The sequence below is a fragment of the Bufo bufo genome, chromosome 10 (genome assembly GCF_905171765.1).
Source record: "Bufo bufo chromosome 10, aBufBuf1.1, whole genome shotgun sequence".
In the NCBI taxonomy this organism is placed as follows: Eukaryota; Metazoa; Chordata; class Amphibia; order Anura; family Bufonidae; genus Bufo; species Bufo bufo.
This window is the reverse complement of record NC_053398.1, coordinates 2641979-2655034: the sequence shown is the minus strand read 5'-3', so window position 1 is coordinate 2655034 and position 13056 is coordinate 2641979. Positions and strand designations below refer to the sequence as shown.

The window sequence follows — 13056 nt, the reverse complement described above, 5'->3', positions numbered from 1 at the left end:
ACAGCTTACTGTGTATTGTTTGGTGTAAAATGATTTTCAAAAAACAAACATAAGTTGTAAAAGTATTTGACTCCTCTATGATAAGTACACGGTCACTTACTTGCATTTCTGGCTTGGTTCTTCAGTCGGTACATCAGCATATATGCATTAGTGGAACTGCAAGAAATTATAAAATAAAAACAAACAATGCTCAGACGCTGCAATGTGTCATCTGGCTCTGATCATATTAAGGGGTTTTCCAAACCCTTATGGCTAAAAATAACAGACAGACACTTATCTCCTCACTCACTGCTACCTAGGCCACAGCCAAGGTGTGCCAACCATCCTGGCATTACCGCTGCAGCTAATGACTGGCTGTAACAGCCACATATTAAGCATGTCATCCCTGCGACCGGCAGGAGACAGTGGACGGTCAGAGTGGGAGCCCAGAACGGTAAGAGCCCGATAGTTATTTTTCAGCCATAAGTCCTTAATTATAAGAGAAATTCCGACAACATCTGTGCGATAACAACGCTATTCCTAGAGAGGCAGCGACTTTATAGACCCAAAGTTAAGTGACATGCGAGCAGGCGGCGGATGCTGCACCCACCTAGCGAAGGCACTGGAGTAGTAACCGCGATTTCCTGTAGATCCCCCGTAGGTTTTCTTAATATCTTCTGCAGTTATCTGTGAAGAGAAGACCGGTCAGAGGTGAATATAGAAGACTGAACCTTCCTGTGTATGTACTGAAAGAAGACAGCAGGGAAAGTGTTAGAAGGTAGTTACATGCCAAAAAGTGGTGGAAAAAAGTAAGATTTGTGTATTTATTAGTCTGTAGAGGCTCCAGGCTTTGTCCCTGCCGAGTCTCTAAGGCCAGGTACACACGAGCGTCTTCACGTCCCACTTGATGGCCACATTTCAGGGACTGATCACTGCTCCTCTTACCAAACACACAGCATCACAAGGATTTATGATGCTGCGAGTTCCTGCCCGACCCAGAGTTTACTGTACTCTACACAAGGCACCAAGTACAGTATAACAGACCTGTGCTTCGGGCAGGAACTCGCAGCATCTTAAAGGGGTTTTCCAGGTTACATATATTGATGACCTATTCTCAGGACAGGTCGCACATCAGAATGGCAGGGGTCCGACCCCTGCACTGAACTCTTGGAAGTGCTGCAGCCTCTTCCTTGGCCCGTGATGTCACATCCACCGGTCACCAGTGGCCTTTCTGCAGCTCCGTCCCATTCAAGTGAAGCCACTATACAATGTTCAGAACTGTGCCTGGAAAACTGGTCCCAATGCCGTGTCCCCTTTAAACAGCTGATCGGCAGGGATGCCATGGTTTGGAATCCATAATATGATACTGATGACCTAATCGTGTGGATAAGCCATCAGATGAATCTTTTAGGTTTTGCCAATTCCCAACACTCACCCGGCTGACATGCTGATCATTGAAGCTGTACCACTGGTCGTCAGTGAATGACTTGATGCAGGCATAGTAATGCCCGCCAGCAGCGCTGCCCGAATGGACCATCACAGAAAACAGTTCATACAAAGAATTCTAGAAATAAATAAAAAGAAAGACGATTGAAGCTTTCATCCTCCGCATCGCCCTGCGCACATCACGGCCACAGCGCAGTCATCGCCCTCGCCGCCTGCCAGGCTCCATTTACCTTTTCTAGAGATTTGTTTGGCTTGTCAACGCTGTTGGTGCTTTCGAGACAAATTCCTTCATCCAGGGCGTCATCTGTGCAGAAATCATTGCTCATCTGGTCGCTGTGACAGCTCCCCTCGTTCTCTGCCCCGCTGTCCGTGCAGCTCTCTGTCTGAGGGGACTTCTTGAGGAGATGAGAAGACAAAAGGAGAGATAAACATTACCGGGAGATATCCCCAGATGCATCATCACCTTACACAATCTGTACGATTCTACCAAGGCCTGAATCCCTCCTGATAAGTCCAGACCAGCGGGTTTTAATGTGGGAGGCACGGGTCCACATCTGTGCCAGGATAAAGCAGAAACACCAAGGTGTAAACTGCCCCCCCCCCCCCCATTACACCAGCTCGATAACTATAGCTCTAGAAGGGGTGTCATTTATGTCACATGACCAGGGGTGCACAGGTCCTGCATCCATGGAGGACCTGCAGAGGAAGTGAGAGAGGAGCCTGGAGAACTCGCCTGATATTCTGTGTCCTAACACCAACTTCTTTCTATTCCTGCCCATTGTGAGGAGGAAGGGGTGCAACTGCCAGCTCAGGAGGGGTGGCCACTGAATGCTGATGCAATGGGGAAGGATGTATTGGTCATAAGGAGAAGAGGTGGAATGCAGGGAAGATGGACAATGCTGCTGCCGTGTGAAGGAGGGGGACAATGCTGCTGCCAGACATGCTGCATGGTGGTATTTATTTAAAACTTTATGGTATTTGGTGCAGCTAGGATGTACTATGTGCATGGCCCTGTGGTATTTATTTTGCTCCGCGTGGTGGCATTTGACTAGGCCCTGAAATTACTATGCACTGAACGGCGAGGCACGAGTAGAAAAAGTTTGAGAAGCTCGGATGTATAGTCATTTCCAATCTACACAGTTGGCACTTCAGACCGATACATTTTACCTGCACTGATACACTGTAACAACCAGGACAGGAGATAGATTTGTGCTGCTGATGCACTGAGAGATTGTATAGACTGGATACAAGTGTAACAAACTCTCAGTTATGAAAAATATTAGGTCGACCTTTCAACCAATAGAGGTCAATGAAAATGTTCTTAACCCACTGACAGCAAGCAGAGATCGTGAAAATGGTGAGAAATCAAAAAAATAAAATAGAAAATAACTTAGAAGAAAGTTTTACCTTACAAAGTTACTGGAATAAAATTACAAAGGGCCCTGAATCGCCTATTGAGCATAAAACAGGAAAAACTAGATTTATGTACTTACCGTAAAATCCTTTTCTGGTTGGATGCACTGGGGCACACAGCACCACAGGTACATGCCCAGCTGCCACTAGAAAGGTGTTGGCTCCACCCCGATGGGCTATACCCTCTGCTCAGACACTAAACTAACCAGTTGGTCCGAAAGCAGTAGGACATAAAAAACAACTGACGAACAATGAAGCCAACATGTCCTAAACCAGAAAGAGGACCATTATCAAAGGGTCCCGGGAAATCCGGAAAACCTGAACAAAGAAAAAAAAACAAGGTGGGAACTGTGTCCCCCAATGCATCCAGCGAGAAAAGGATTTTACAGTAAGTACAAAAATCCAGTTCTCGTTAATGGCATTGGGGGGACACATCTAGGACCAAATTCAAATCCCAGGGTTCCACCGGAGAACGGAAAGGAGGGACACAATGAAACTGGCAACTGAGGAAGTCGGCTGTCCAATTGTTGACCCCGGGGATGTAGACCGCAGAGAGAGATGGAACGTGTCCCTCTGCCCACTGCAGGATGCGAGAGGCTTCCTTCAGGACTGGCGCGCTTCTGGTGCCCCCTGGTGGTTCAAATAAGGCACCGCAGTGGAGTTAGAATCCGGACCGGATGACCGCGGAGGAGTTAAGTCCAACAGGACAGGGCTAGGTAAATTGCCCTGAGCTCCAGAATATTGATCTGTAGGGAGCTCTCGACCACTGACCCTGGGCAGTGAGAGACCTGAAGACTGCCCCCCAAACCGCCAGGCTGGCATCTGTGGAGATCACCTGCCAACGGAGGAGAAGGAAGGATCTGCCGAGGGAAACTGTTAGCGGGTTCAGCCACCAGAGCAAGTCCCGGCGGACCCGAGTGGACAAGCGGATCGGACGATCGAGGCCTGACGGAGACTTGTTCCACCGGGCAAGGATATAGAGCTGAAGGAACAGGGTGTGGAATTGAGCGTAAAAAAAATTGCCTCAAAGGCGGCAACCATCCGGCCGAGGATGCACGCGCACACACTGATGGACAGAGGAGACGGCTAGCCACCTCTGACTGGAGAACCACTACCTTGTCCTGAGGAAGGAACACTCGGCCAAGGCGAGGACCATGCCTAGGAATTCCATCCTCTGGCTTGGAACAAGGGAGGATTTGGAGTGATTCACCAGCCAGCTGAACTGTAACAGCACAGACAGGGTGATGTGGAGGCTGGACAGGTTGTCCTCCCAGGACGGAGGTTTCACCAGAAGATCGTCCAGTTAGGGTATTATGGCAACTCCCCTGGCACGGAGAAGTGCGACAAGGGGAGCCAACACCTTGGTAAAGACCCTCGGGGCGGACGCCAGGCCGAAGGGCAACGCCACAAATAGAAACTACCCCAAAGCGAAGGTACCTCTGATGAGGCCTAGGCGAAGAAAAATCCGGGGCCTCGATTAATGGCGCGGCTGGGAAAGGAGCGCCGTTGGCAGAGAGGAACCGCGGGAAACCAGGGGCCCTCCGGAACAGAAGAAAACAGGTGAGGGGGCTCCTGGGAAGCAGCGACGCTCAGGGGAGGGAAAAAACCGGGGAAAACAGAGCACCAGGGGCCCGAAGACAAGGCAGGGAAGATGCGGCAGAACCTGGGGACTAAAGTAGAAGAGTGCCCAGGAGATGGAGCACCAAGGGTCCCCCCCAATGTGGAGAGAAGACTACCCCCCGGAGAGACTGGGGGGGGGGGGGGGAGAAGCAAGTGGACAGGGAAACCCGACAGGGGCCCTGAATAAGGACTCCCACCCCCAGGCCGAAGGAGGGGAACTAACCTTAGACCCCATGTGGCAGGGACGCAGGGGAAAGGTGGTGAGAAGCTCACCGTCCGGCATTTTCAGGCACCGCAGGGTCACCCCTTCGGCAAACTTGTCACAGATGTGGGATTGCCGGCATGCCACAAAGAGGGACTGGATGACCGGCGAGGTACTTAGGGTACGCGCTAGCTAGATACCCAAGAGAAGAAAAAAAGAAAAGAAAAAACAAAAAGCATCAAGACGTGCAAAAAAACAAAGCAGGTCGTGTCTGCCTCCTATGGACACGACTAAAGCTGGTTAGTTTAGTGTCTGTCAAATCACAGAGTGAACATAACCCTGTTCAGGGGATTATAGTAGAATTAGGTCAATCAACAGATTTCACAGAACTACCAATAATTCTAAGACATAGCTTTTAATAGACATAATTAAAATATTGGACCCTTTTTGATACAAAAATAAACAATAACAAAAATAAATCAAAAAGACTGTAAGTCACTCGTCTCATTGGTTGCAATATGGACAGCCAAATAGAATTGATAACCTATAGGGGCGGTATCCCTCGTGTTTCCCCTATTATGGTGACCCTACCTATAAACGGAATGGCCGCCCCGATAGGGGCGATCCCGTATCACGTGCCTCCTAATGTACCCTGGAAGGCCCTGGTACGGGTGACAGATGATGCTAATCCTGATAAGAGACCATGACTAGTCTATAGATATTCCAAAAATAACAAACATATATAGAACACCCCCTGTGTGGTGAAGGTAACACCACCCAAGAAAAGGTAGTGTACAGACAAAAGCATGAATAATGTGCTAGGAATTATGTACAGCGTCCCTACGCGTTTCGCCTTGTTAGTATTAGGCTCCTCAGGGGACAAAAAACCAGAGACTACAGAGTGTCCTACACCAAAGATAATTTTACGGAAAATACACAAACAGAGATATAGGTGACCATGTTATATAACACTCTTCTGGAGTGGTGGTCACTGAATTATAGAAGGAGATTTGAATATATAAAATTGATATACATTTAGATACACCAACGGTAAGAATAGGGACTCAGTCAAGGGCCGCACATTACGGCAATATTGAGGGCGGCACCTATGAATTTAAATTCATCAAAATATATCCTGCTACTCAAATTAATATTAATGTGGTATGACCAATTTATGGAGATGTTGATCCACAAATAAGACAAGGCCTCTAGAACCTATTGCGATATGGTAATCAATATAATGCGATATATAATATATTATTAATAATGGTTTTAACATAGATGGCAACCATTATAAATACCTGTGAAATGTTACTAATCAGGGTAAATGGAGTGACTAGTATCAGGTATATGAAAAGCATGTAGTGAGACAGAGTACTTGCGTATCCGCTGAGACACCCATATATATCGGATCAGTGGGTGGCTCTGATGGATAGTCGTGTCGCTCAGAAGAGGCTCATGATGCAGGCTTGTGGAGTCCCGGCGTGACCGCTGTGTGGATAAAACTGCGGCAGCAAACACTAGTTCCCGGCTATGCTATTTAAGCATAGCTTCCGGGTATGACGTCAGAACATGTGATCGCACGGCCGCGATCATGTGAATTCTATTGGCGTCCCTGGAGACCGGATCCCCGCTCGATATGTGAAGCTAGTTGGAGCGGCTGCATACTTGTAATGTATGGTGCTTCCGGGTATGACGTCAGGAACACATGACCGCGGTCATGTGATTTATATTAGCGTCCCTGGAGACCGGATCTCCATTCTGTATGAATGGCTAGATTGGAGCGACAGCTAAAATGCTTAGTTCTATTATATGTCGCTACACATACAGAGCCGAAGGGACATAAAAGTCAGCATAACATGGCCCAGCACTATTACAACCAGGTATATTAGAACACAAATGAATGGAGACTGAAGGGGAGAGACACTAATAAAGTAATAATGATTTAGCTATATGCCACAAGATTGTGAATATAGTACAGTATTGGTGAATTAATGAGTAGCTATATTGTATAGATGATCTAATTCTATTAAATACATACAATAATGATTTGATGATCACTATGTTTAGTCATTATAGATTATTCTTCTATTATATTTTGTTATTAATAATTTTTAATTTAATAATAAATTAATATTTTATTAATTTAAATTTATCTAATTATTGTATTGATACAATGATATTTATATGATAGGATTTATAATTGATTTGTATTTAATAGTATTACATGATTTTGTTTAAATAGATAGAGCTAGATAAGAGCATGACTGAATAGTAGACATGAGTATCGAATATCATGGTGCAGTATAATGTATTCGCCACATTATCTCAGTGATATTTTAGACGGTCCCTAGTAGTGAATCTAGAAAATAACCGATATATTGGGGTCTAAGCAATTAATTAATACTGTATCAATAGATATATAAATATAGAGAAAGATGGTCCCTATATGGTTAGTTGGCAAGATGCCACTGGTAAATTAGTTCCCAGTTTTTGTAAGATATTTATGACCTTTTTACAGAAAGCACGCAAAATCAATATTTTCGTTTAGTCCAGCCGGTGTTATGGTGTTGAGTCTAAAAATCCATTTAGACTCTTTTTGTTTGAGGAGCTTGTCTAGGTCTCCTTTTCTAGTGGTAGGTTTAAGTACCTCGATTGTAGAGAATCGAACTGACTCTGCGGCCCCAGCGTGTTTTGCCCAAACGTGACGGGAAATGGGTTTGTCACGTCTATTGCGGATGTCCCCAATATGTTCTAAGATTCTTATTTTGAACATTCTCTTAGTTTTCACTACGTATTTAAGGCCGCAAGAACACGTGGCCAGATATATCATAGCTGTGGTGTTGCAGTTTGCAAAGCTGCGGATGTAGAATGTTTTATCATCAGGGCTGTTTTTAAATGTACTGCCTACAGATATAAAGCTACAGGCTTTACATTTGCCACATTTAAACGTGCCTGTTTGTCTATTGGTCAGCCAGGTACTGGTCTCCGGGGGAACAAGATGGCTGTGGACCAGCGTATCCCCTATACTACGGCCTCGTCTAAAAGTAATAGACGGGTTTTCTGGCAGGACTCGCGTAAGGTCTGGGTCTGTTTTAATTAAGGACCAGTAGCGACTTAGGATATCTCTGACCTGTAGGGACTCAGAATCAAAGGTGCCGATAATCCGAATAGGCCCTTGAGCCGTCATCGTTTCTTTTTTAGATTGTAGGAGGGAGGATCGGTCCCTCGACTCTGCCCAGTATCAAGCTTCATAGAGGCACTGATCGGGATAACCCCTTTCTTTGAAGCGATGGAACAATCTCGAGGCCTCCCTCGTAAAGGTTTCAGGGTCCGAGCAATTACGTCGTGCCCTTAGGAACTGGCCTTTGGGAATACCCTTTTTGAGGGACCTGGGATGGAAACTCTCCCAACGCAAAAGGCTATTTGTAGAGGTCTTTTTTCTAAATAGCGTGGTTTTTATATAATTGTTTGCATCTCGTTCCAGAGTTATATCCAGAAATGTTATTGTGTTACAATGAATTTCTGATGTAAAATAGAGGCCTATATGGTTGGAGTTTAGTTTGTCCATAAAGAGATGAAACTCCTTTTCGGTTCCAGACCATAGGAGCAGAACATCGTCAATAAATCTGGACCAAAGAGATATATATTTGGTCCATTCAGTCATGGTTTCCGAGAAGACGATCACGTCTTCCCACCAGCCCAGGAGCAAGTTGGCATAAGTCGGTGCACAAGGGCTACCCATAGCGGTGCCCCTGAGCTGGTGATAAAGGCGATCCTCAAAAACAAAATAATTACGTGTTAAGACAAATTTAAGTAGTTCAAGAACGAAGTTGTTATGGTGATTCATGTTCGTAGATCGGGAGTCAAGAAAGTATCTATCTGCTGTCAAACCCTTGTCATGGGGAATTGATGTATAGAGTGCCTCTACATCGATTGAGGCAAACCAACTGCTTGGTTCCAAGCTAACTCCCTCTAATCTTTTCAGCAGGTCCGTTGTGTCACGAAGATAAGAAGGTAATGCCGACACAAACGGACGAAGAATATGGTCAATGTAGGTCCCTACATGTTGGGTCAGGCTATCAATGCCCGAGACAATGGGACGTCCTTTTAGTGGGACCGTTCCCTTATGGATTTTTGGGAGTCAATAAAAAGTAGCTATTTTCGGGTTACTGGGTAACAAAAATTCAAGTTCTTTTTTGTCTATGCATCTATTTAGAAGGCCCCATTGGACAATTTCAGATAGTTCAGCAAGATAAGTCATAGTGGGATCTCCCCTTAATATTTCGTAGCTGTTTGTGTCTGATAGGAGAGTTCGACACATATCCCTATATTGTTGAAGGGAAAGGATCACGATGTTCCCCCCTTTATCTGATGGTTTGACTATGATATTTTTATTTTTGCTGAGGTTTTGTAGTGCTGTCATTTCCAAATGGGTATAGTTTTTATTGGGAGTACTGAGTTCTAATTTTTTTTTTTTTTTAGTTTAGTTTAGTGTCTGAGCAGAGGGTATATCCCATCGGGTGGAGCCAACACTTTTCCTTTCTAGTGGCAGCTGGGCATATACCCATGGTGCCGTGTCCCCCAATGCCATACACGAGAAATAGAACGGTATGCTCATTAGTTCCCACTGTAAATGACACCGTGCTGTACGGTTTGTGAGGGATACGTCCATTAAAAGCAAGAGGGTGTAAACAGAACACAGAAATGACCGCCCTGCGGCAGAAACCTACATGAAGATCAGCGGCTCCACTTTCTGTGCGACGTACCTCATCTTCAACGTCGATAAAAGGACTCATGTCCAGCTCTTCGGGGAAGGTCATGCGGTCGTTCAGCTTGATACGATGCATGCTGGTGTAGTCAAAGTCGAATCTCTTCAACTGCAGAGTCAGGAGGTAAGGAAAGTGCAGAAATCGCAGGCCCTGTGGAGGGAGATGCATTACTCACCAGCCCTACAAAGGCGACATACAGTACAAAGCTTCGGGCGCCTCACCTTCCTGGCATCACATTTCTTCTTGCAGCGCTCGCAGAAGTATTGGTTAGGACCATCCAGTGTCTCGGGCTGAATGAAGGCATGCAACGCTTCTTCCTGGTAGGGGGGAGAGAAGATTAGATCAACTCATGCGGGCACTGCTAGAACAAGGTCACCTCTTTCTAACGCTACTTCCACAGTGTTTAGGTATTCCGGCAGAGCATCTCAAAACGGAGCCAAACCAGTTCCGTTTTGGGGCCAATGTATTGTGAATGCTCCGCTCAGAATGCCTTCTGTTCCGGCAAGATTCCTTTTTGTGAACGGACACAAACGCTGCAAGCGGAACAAACCGGATACGTCACTAAAAACTATTTAAGTCAATGGTGCCGGATCTGTTTTATTTATTTTTTTGGATCCTAAAAAAAAAATAAAAAAAATATAAAAAAATAAATAAAAAGATCCGTCACCCATTGACCTACATTGTTTTAGTGGCTCCATTTCGATTTAACACAACCACATCCAAACGGAACGGATGCATCCTGATGTGTTAAATCAAACTGAACCCTAAAACACGTCCATTATCCAATCTGTGTCCTGTACGTAACTTCTTTGGAAGAGCAGAAGAGACAGGAACGATACCGCGCTCGTACCGGGTAACAGGCCGGGATCTGTTCAGCCTGTCTACGGTTTAGATATGCAAGCGTTAGCCTGAGGTCACATATGGCGGCAGACGGCAACTGAACAAGGTCATACAGATCTCATCCGTGTGCTGGTGACATGTTCCTGGGGAAACTAGGAGCACGCTGGGGATTTCAATGCAACAGGAGTGGAATCCGCTGCATAATCTGCATCCATCACGTCGACATTACTCTTCAAACCTGGTCTTGTGGGTATAAAAGAAAGCAGTGCTACAAAATATCTTTATGCAGTTATCCCATGAAAAGCTTTGTCCGATCACAGATCCACAAAATAGGTGCTAAATCGCAAATCGCTGGGGGTTTGAGTGCTGGGACCCAACGTGATCCTGAGAAGTGAGGGTGCCCATGTGAAAGGAGCGGCAATGCGCATGTTGGTCCCCCGCTCCATTCACTTGTATGGGTCTGATGGAGAGCCGTCTACAGAAGTAAATGGAACAGTAGACGCTCCCACTGCAGCTCCAGGGACCCTCTGGTCTCCGGATCACTAGGGGTTCCAGCAGCCCAGACCCCCCAGCAATCTGACATCTCTTAGGTATTACATGGATTGGTGACAAATCCTTTAACGAGGTGCAGTCGGCAGCGCCATAGCCAAACATCACCAGGACGCTGCATTATCCTTGTTGCAAGTGCAGGAAACCAATCCAAACACAGCATAAAGTAGAACTCTGCATGTATTTCAAGCATGCAGTGTTACTGTAACACAATGCAATGAATTTCACGGAACTGTCTGGCAATACAATTGCATACTTGCAGTAGTGCCTCGAAAAAGTATTCAAACCCCTTAAACACCCACAAACTTAAATAATGTGTTAAGTGAAAGGAAAATGATACAAGGTTTACAAACGTATTATTAAATACAAATCTGGACAGTGTTTTGTGCATTAGTGTTCAGCCCCCGAGTTAACACTTGGTAGGACCTCCTTTCGCCGCAGTTCCAGCTGCCAGTCTTTTGGGTTATTTATCTACCAGCTTTGCACATCTAGAGGATGATGTTTTGGCCCATTCGTCTGTGCAGAAGAGCTCGCGCTCAGTCAGATTGGAAGGAGAGCGTCAGTGAACAGTAATTTTCAGATCTCTCCACAGATTCTCGATGGGATTCAGGTCTGGACGGTGACTGGGCCGTTCTAACACATGAAGATGCTTTGATCTAAACCCTTCCATTGTAGCTCTGGCTGGATGTTGAGAGTTGTTGTCCTGCTGGAAGGTGACTCTCCGCCCCAGTCTCAAGTCTTTTCCTCCAGAATTGCCCTGTATTTAGCTCCATCCCTCGTCCCATCACCTCTGACCGGCTTCCCTGTCCCTGCTGAAGAAAAGCCTCCCCCGCCATGATGCTGCCACCGCCGTGTCTCACGGTGCGGACGGCGAGTTCAGGGGGATGGGCAGGGTTAGTTTTCACACCTAGCGTTTTGCATTTAGGCCAAAAAGTTCCACTTTGGTCTCCTCTGACCCGAGCACCTTCTTCCATGTTTGTTGTGTCCCCTACACGGCTTGTGGTAGACTGCAGACAGGACTTCTTATGGCTTTCTTCTTGCCCCTCTTCCATAGAGTCCAGATTTGTGGAGCACACGACTAATAGTTGTCCTGTGGACAGATTCTCCCACCTGAGCTCTGCAGCTCCTCCACCGTGACCACGGCCCCTTGGCTGCTTCTCTAATTAGTGCTCTCCTTGCCTGGGCTGTCAGTTTAGGTGGACGGCCGTGTCTTGGTAGGTTTACAGTCGTGTCATACTCCTTCCATTTTCAGATGATGAATTGAACAGTTTTCTGTGAGATGTTCAGAGCTTGGGTTATATATAGATTTTTTTATTTATTATAACCTAACCCTGCTTTATACTTCTCCACAACTTTATCTCTGACCAGTCTGGCGTGTTCCCGGGTTTTCATGATGCTGTTTGATCCCTAATGTTCTCTTACAAACCTCAGAGGCCTTCACAGACCAGCTGGAGTTATACTGGGAAGACATTCACTAATTAGGTGACTTCTGGAGGCAACTGGTCAGACTGGGTTTTATTTAGGGGGATGAACACAAATGTAAGCCACACTTTCCAGATTTCTATTTATTACAATTTTGAAAACATTGTTTTCTTTTCACTTCACACAGACTTGGTACTCTGTGTGGGTATATTACAAGATGGCTAACCTGATGTATAATCATCTATCATGTAGACCTATATATTCATTTATATATGTAGATCTATTTTTCATTATCTTTATCTTGCATCTGTCCATGTACCTCATACTGTGGGCATGTATAGTTGGTATTTTATGTACTTTGTTTATATACCTCATACCATGATTGGAGTTTGCTTCTGAGCGCGGACTCCATACCATTAAGAGTGGGATTGACCTTTCATTGAGAATAAGACTCAATAATTTATTTATTTGACATACTACCAACAAGTTCATCCATTTATCCTTTAGACCAATAACAATGTTCCCATGGACCTCCCCATGGTCCAAACACTGCTCCCCCTGACTTAGGTGCACCCTACACCATCCGCCAGTCACAGCCCCCACTTCACAAGCAAAGGGTTAAAGCCCACAAGACGAGACTTATACGAGACCGGCGGCCCATATTTACATATTACACCTCCGTCCTGTCACGATCCAAAGCGCATGCGCACCAATCCCGGTGCGATCCAACAATGCGCTCCAGAGACCGGAAGTTGGTCCACTTCCGATCTACAGCCGAAATATTATACTTAGACGCGCCCCCCTCTGTCATCC

At 45.7% G+C, this 13056-nt stretch overlaps 1 protein-coding gene across 3 annotated transcripts in view; it reads right to left on the bottom strand.

Annotated features, from left to right (window-relative positions):
- Positions 1 to 13056, bottom strand: part of USP47 (ubiquitin specific peptidase 47) — a 49500-nt gene that overhangs the window by 20531 nt on the left and 15913 nt on the right. For 2 of the 3 annotated variants that reach the window (XM_040410359.1, XM_040410361.1), the window contains 6 exons: positions 9654 to 9749; positions 9430 to 9582; positions 1656 to 1820; positions 1415 to 1543; positions 590 to 666; positions 101 to 156 (listed from right to left, as the gene is read on the bottom strand). In XM_040410359.1, coding sequence (XP_040266293.1) covers positions 101 to 156; positions 590 to 666; positions 1415 to 1543; positions 1656 to 1820; positions 9430 to 9582; positions 9654 to 9749 — 676 coding nt within the window. The remainder of the gene's footprint in view (positions 1 to 100; positions 157 to 589; positions 667 to 1414; positions 1544 to 1655; positions 1821 to 9429; positions 9583 to 9653; positions 9750 to 13056) is intronic. The other variant, XM_040410360.1, reaches the window with a different exon arrangement.